General features: G+C 32.5%; 1 protein-coding gene across 1 annotated transcript; it reads right to left on the bottom strand.

Moving 5' to 3' along the window:
• Positions 1-459: 459 nt before the first annotated feature.
• Positions 460-6,636, bottom strand: LOC145102240 (MAC/Perforin domain-containing protein). Its single transcript, XM_079039624.1, has 6 exons — positions 6,169-6,636; positions 3,899-4,137; positions 2,798-2,993; positions 1,808-1,991; positions 1,569-1,723; positions 460-1,455 (listed from the first exon to the last, which is right to left on the bottom strand). Exons 1-6 carry the CDS (start codon positions 6,466-6,468, stop codon positions 856-858), a joined length of 1,674 nt encoding a protein of 557 aa, XP_078895750.1. The 5' UTR covers positions 6,469-6,636; the 3' UTR covers positions 460-855.
• Positions 6,637-6,851: the final 215 nt, after the last annotated feature.

Here is a 6,851-nt window from a genome sequence, read left to right on the forward strand (position 1 = left end):
CAGATGCATTTTTTATACTCAGACTACAATTATACCTTGAATGTACGTCCAAGTGGAGATTTGTGAATGACATACATATATAAGTCGAAGGACTAAATTTATACGAGTGAAAAATTAAAATTGAGTTTGCCTTTAGTATTGTTTGGGTGTACGATTTTTAAGAAACTCGACTTTAATTACAGTTTTTTTTTTCCTTCTTTCAGTTTTGTTCTATACTTAATAGTTTATATGCCATCAACATATTGGCCATATTTTTTGTTCCAATCATTCCACAAACATAGTTTCACTCATATTTAGCACAAGAATAAGATCGAACAGATAAGAAAACCCTATTTTCACTGATCTTTCTATATTAAGTCGTTTTTCAAAGTTATGTACAAAAAGCACATATATAGTTTACCGAATTGAATCTTGTCTCACTTAAGTCCTATCAAATTAAAAATATAAACTTCGAAAATATTATCTCAAGTAAATCCATTAAATTAACCCGTCCCGTTCATACATATAAACTTTGACTTGCAATTAAAATATAAACAAAAAAATCAATATACAAACAGTCAAACATCGCCTCATAATTCGAAAAGTTACTCCAAATCTGAAATTTAACAACCCCGAAGACTCCTACTTTGGTGTAAAGCATATACATGTATGAAACTACAAACAAATCTTTTAACATGAAACAACAAAATATTTCCCTCCTACTTTCACAAAATGCACTAAAACAACACAAAAGAACGATCGCCTGTGCAAAATAAAAATAAAAAATGCTTATAACCACCATATTCCTGCAAAAGGGTTATTCTTCCAGCAACCCATGAGCTGCCTCTGACCCATGGCCCACACTGTAAAATATCATTAATAATTCAACAACGAATATTTTATCCGTAAAACGATCCTCCCTTTATCTACTCCAAGTTTAGCCCCCGTAACCAACCAATGTCCCGGAACATCTTGTGGGCCCTTGGACATCTCGGTCATATCCACAATTTTAGCCAATTTCCCAGACTGGCTCGAACTGTCTCCCTTATCTTCTCCAAGTCTTTGAAGGTTAGCCGGGCTATGGTCCCACACGGATCGCCTAATGGTGCACCCGGGTACTTTAGAAAAAAGAAGTTTAAGATGCAAAACGCTTCTAGCACCGAAATCCCATACGCCAAATTGGGCCCCGGTGACTATGTGGACCCCGGAAAGATCCCCGATGTAGGTCTCGGTGTGTTCGATAGGTGCGGTGCTTACGTGAGAGAAGTTTTTCCATTTGATGGGCTCGAACCATCGGCTATCTTGCTCTTCGGGTCCTTGCCATTTGGGTGCACCGATAGCCATGTGTGTGTCCCAATGTGGTTGGAGGATTTTGGGGAGGGAGACTAAGTGTTGTATGTGGATTGCTAATCGGTTTTGTTTGTTTCCTTCTAAACTTAGTCGGAGTCCTGTTACGGGTTTGCGTCCAATGGTTACCTGTAAACATGATTGTGATGAACGAATGAATAAAGGGGAAAAAATCGAGGGCTAAAATCTAAATACATGAAATAATCACTTATTAAATGAGAAGATATAATTTTGAAGAATACCTGCTCGAGACTAATGTAAAGCTTTGGTCCCATTAAGCTAAACTGAAGTGAGGGACAAACTGGCTCCTTTCTTTGAATGTTACTCTGTTCAGGGGCCCACACACGAGGAATTTGGAACTCTAGAAAGTATTGTAAATCCTCTATAGGTGGTTTGTCTGAAAAAAAAAAACAATAATACTTATATATAATAATATATAAATAAATAAGTAAGTAATAAAAATGAGATAAGGTGGTCTTACATTCCAAGTATAAGTCAATGGCACGTGTCAAATGCTTAATTCCAGGTACTCCATGAAGCAAAGAAACAATGGGAGTAAAAGTCATATTTATAACATCTGGCGCTGTTTCTACAGTCTCTGCCCATTTTGCATGACTCTGTTCAAGATCATCACCTCCTCTTCTTCTAAAAATTACCGTTACGTCCTGCAGTTATATATATGGTAAATGTAAATCAACCTCATGTCATGTCACCCACAACACAAGATTTAAAAAAAAAAAAAAATTGAAAGTACTTGGAGCAAAATACAGAAATCACTTGTATTTTCCCCATTTAACCGAGTCATTTTACTATTTTCTGTAATGATTAAACGATTATACTTTTTTTTTTTTTTTGAATTTTTCCAATACCCAGTTGGTGATATTAAGTTTTATTGATTTAGCCATTGAACTATTATTACAACAAGCATACAAAAATGAACATTTTAGTGGCTAAATTGATAAAGTGGTGAAAATATGTTGTATTTAGCTTTTCTTTAAAAACAGGTTAACAGAAAGTTTAATGGTTTAGTTTAATCACTCTAGGAAAATAATTAAGTTGCTGAATCGATATTAATATAAAAGTACAAGTGACAAGTGGTGTTCTCTATAAGTGTATTTTGCTCAAATATATATATGATACTTATTAGAGTATGTTACTTTTGGGTCCTAGAGAATAGTTGATTTTAGCAATTTTGGTCCCAAAAAGTTCTCTTGCAAATGTGGTCCTTATTTGAGGTTCTTATTCAAAGTAATATGACTATTTCCACTCCCTGATTAAACTTTTGCAATTCTGTTCCCAAAAATATAGTCATTTTACTCGGAAAAGGGACCAAAAATGTTACAAAAACCCAAATAAGGACCTAAAACTGCAAGAGAAAACTATTTGGGACCAAAATGGAAAATACCAGCTATACTCAGGGACCAAAAATGTAAATTATTATGATGGGGTTGAGGAAGAAAGGTAAAGTAACCTTGTCCTTGTACTTTAAGGGACCAGAACTGGATTGGCCTTTTAGATCAAAGAATCTGTGGTCTCCAATGTCTTTCACATAATTATCAATGTCTGATAATGACAAAGGAGATGATTGATGTTGCTTTATATAAACTACATCTCTCCCCCCAACCGTTGCAGAGGTCACAATATGTGTGCCATAATTTTCAATAAAGCTGAAAAATATACAATATTTTATCGTTAGATAATCAATGTCATTAGCTCTTTTAAAAAGATACTATATCACATTCTTTAGATGATATTGTTAGCTAAAAAAGGAAATAGAAAGAGAAAATTCAGGGGAATAGTAACATATTTTACCCATAAAAGCAACATACTTACATTTCTTTACTGATAATACTAGTACATATATACTTTATTTTTTAATAGCAACAAAATTATATATTTATTACCCATAATAGCAAGGTACTTATATTTCACTATGTACTTTATTTGTTACATATTGCTATTATCAGTAAAGAGATGTAAGCACATTGCTATTATCAGTAAAAAAATATAGGGTTAGTCTCATAAAAGACCTTATATTTTGTGTTTTTCCGGAATAAAGCTTAGCTTTATTTTTCTTTTTCCTGAAAAAGACCTTGTATTTTTTAGTTTTTTTCCGAAACCAAACCCTCAACTTTGTCTTTTTTTTTTCCGAAAAAAACCCTCAACCTTCTAACTGTTTCCAAATAAATCCTCAACGTTTTTAGTTTTTCCTGAGAAATTAAAAAACCCTCCCATTTTACAACTTTTTTTTGGAAAAAAAAAATGACTAAAAGGGTCAGATCGGAAAAAATGCAAGGAATTTTTCAGGAAAAAAAAATAAAGTTGAGATTTAATCCGGAAAAACACAAAATATAAGATATTTTATGAGATTAACCCAAAATTGTAAGCATGTTGTTATAAAAAATGTAAGTACGTTGCTACAATGGGCAAAAAAAAAATGAAAATAAATTGCTATTATGAGTAACATATATATAGAGAGAGTACAATGCCTATATTGATAAAAAGAGTAAGATATAAGTATGTTGCTATTTCATGCAATATGTGGTAAATAGGAAAAGGAGGAAACTTTTACCTTGCTAAAGATGCAGGATCCCATGAATAAGGAACAGCACGTTTGACTTGTTGAAGCAAAACTAAATCAGTAATTTCTAAACGGACTTCAAATAAAGGAACAATGTATCCAATCATAGCAAGTGATTTTGTTGATGCTGCATCAAGTTGCCATGATCCAGTAAAATTGAACATGGCATTAAAGCTTCCAAGAGGAACATCCCCACCAAGATTTGATTTCATATTGAAGTATTTTGCCATCTGCTTTTATCACAAAATAATTATTACTAGCATTTAAAGAAACTTTTTTTTTTTTTAAAAGAATCACTCTTTTAGTAGCGTATGCAAAAGATATACCATAATTTAAAAGGGAAAAATATAGAAAAGCACTTGTACAATCACCAATTTATCGATTCAGCCAGTTAACTATCTTTTGTAGTGATTTAAAAGAACCATTTTTCCCCGGGAAAATACAACATACTTTCACATTTTATCAATTTAGCAAATAAACTGTAGTTATGATAAACTGATAATCATTAAAAAAGTGGATAAATCAATAAAATGGTGAAGTATGTTGTATTTTAACCTTTATCAAAACCAGGTAATCAGTAAAAATGGTTTTTGGACAGTCAAAAAAGTATAATGGTTTAATTAATCATTATAGAAAATAGTGAAGTGGCTAAATCGATAAAATACTGAAAGTACAATGTGCATTTCTGTATTTTGCCCTAATTTAAATAACCAACAGATCAAAACATACTACACGCAAGTAGTATAAATTGTTGCCCTAATATTAACTGCTAGTATGGCATAGTAAATTTAGCTCATTAATACCATGAGAATATGAATAAAGACAAAATGTTAACACATAACAAGTTCATGCAAAAAAAAAAAAAAAAAAAAAACTTCTGGTTCTTCAAGTTGTGGGTCCAGTTTGGTACTAAATATTTATATTACACAAAGGATCTTGTCATTTTGAGATATGCAATTGCAGTTATAAGTAGAAGGTGTGGCATATCATATCAAGTCCTTAATATAGTAACATATATATATAGCATTTATATTATCCGAAGAAATGCATGGCATATGCCACAATACATGCCATTTTCTTACTTCAAATTTTTAAAGATTTTATTTATTAATTTGGTTGATAAACCATTTCGAAGGAGAACACATAACTTATTGTTATAATTTGGAAGATTCTAGGAAAAAAGGAAGTTTTTTTACCATAAAGTCCACCATCTTTCTCACTTGGGTTTTCCTTTTTAATCTATAACATCGGTTTCCTCACCTCCAACGTGTTCTTATCACACACTATAATAAATGTTACATTGGCACATATGAAATTTTTAAAGTTGCTGGAAATCAAGATAGCATCATTATTCTTATGAATTTTGTGACTTGACCTATGTGCATTTTCAATCTATCCCAAAAATTATTCAACCTACTTAACATGTATATACAAACCTAACAATGTATGAAAAGTAATATGCCACGAGACAGAATACAAAGCTACTAAATATACATACAATCTATCACACAAAACACCAGATTCAGTTATCTTTCAAGTTTCAACACATAATCACCAAATACAGTTACCTTTATTAGAAAAGGTTATTAACCACAAGCTCCTAATGTAGAAAACAATATCCACGTGAACGATTTAGTCCATTAATTTCCATATATGAAGCTCATCAACCCAAAAGAGGGTCAAATTGTAGCAAACCAAAGATCATTGAAGCAAATGATTTAAACAAAATCCAGATCAATGTAGATTTATAGGAATAATGAAAGTTGTAATTCTTAATCTACTCAAAGGAGGATAGGAATCCAAAAGAGTTCATGAGATGGAAAGCAGGAGTTTTCTAGCAATAGAACTTGTAGCAAAATCACACAATTCACCCATTTTAGTAGCTAGCATCTCACCTAGTAATTTGAACATATTGCAGTGACAAACATGGATGAAACTATACTACTTAGATTCTAGTTTTAGCATTAATAATGGTGATGAAAATTTCCTACTTTTTTCAGTCCTTGTTACTTCATAGTACTAGATTACAAAAAACTCCAACATTTGATGTTCCCGATACCTAATTCGTCTAAATTTCAACAACTTCAATGTCTATAAACAAAACGAAACAAACTAATTGCTCATGAATTACATCTCGATTGATAAAAAGATATTTAACAATTCAGAGACCATAGCATATTTCAATAAACCATAGTAGACCCTGACGATTACTTATTCAGAAGAAGTAAAGGTATCCCAATTTCAAGAATTAATTATTCTACCTCATAGAAGCTGCAAACAGGTGTGGCTTCAGTGGTCCTTTCGCCTTTAGAAAATTCAACATCTACAGGAACATTAGGAATCGAGACAAAACCATCATCTGAGAAGACAAGTTCCTTGGTATTTTGATCATCCAAGTAAATCAAACGAGACCCAGGTGCGCCTTTGCAGTACAAAAGTCGGATGTCGGAGGTGACATCGAAGCCTCTACCAAGTGCTTGGATTGAATTCTTTAGAGTAGTGGTCAAAGCGTCGTTTTTGGATGATGGGTCTTCGTCCATGGAAGAATAATGATCTTTCATTGAAGGAAGAGATGGAGAATTCGATGATGATGATAATGGATTAGGTGAGGTGAAGAAGGGGAGAGTGTAGAGAGATTAGATTTGACGAGCTGTTTGCATTGTATAGTAGGTAAGGATGCTTTGTTTTGTTTTGATTTCTAAAAGAACTGGAATCAAAATCAAAATGAAAAGGGATTTCGAAGCAGCGTTGGTTTGAATTTAGTGTGTGGGGTATGGGTTGGACTTTGACTACAATAATAAATGTGTCTTTCAAACGCGTTTTTTGGGGTATTCTATTATCCATCTCACCAAGCAACCTAACAACTTATCATCATCTCTCTTTCTAAACAAAATCAATCGATTCAAACAATGATTCTTAGAAGTTAGAACCAATATGCCAATAA

This window comes from Lactuca serriola, chromosome 1 (assembly GCF_051521515.1).
Source record: "Lactuca serriola cultivar US96UC23 chromosome 1, Lser_US96UC23_V15, whole genome shotgun sequence".
NCBI classification, from domain to species: domain Eukaryota; kingdom Viridiplantae; phylum Streptophyta; class Magnoliopsida; order Asterales; family Asteraceae; genus Lactuca; species Lactuca serriola.

Excerpts from the sequence above, each read along its gene's own strand:
- LOC145102240 (XM_079039624.1), bottom strand. The coding sequence starts at position 6,468 with ATGAAAGATCATTATTCTTCCATGGACGAAGACCCATCATCCAAAAAC. Across the intron at positions 4,138-6,168 it reads CTGTTTGCAGCTTCTATGAG|ATGGCAAAATACTTCAATAT; the intron begins GTAGAATAATTA and ends TGATAAAAGCAG. Across the intron at positions 1,992-2,797 it reads CCTTAAAGTACAAGGACAAG|GACGTAACGGTAATTTTTAG; the intron begins GTTACTTTACCT and ends ATATAACTGCAG.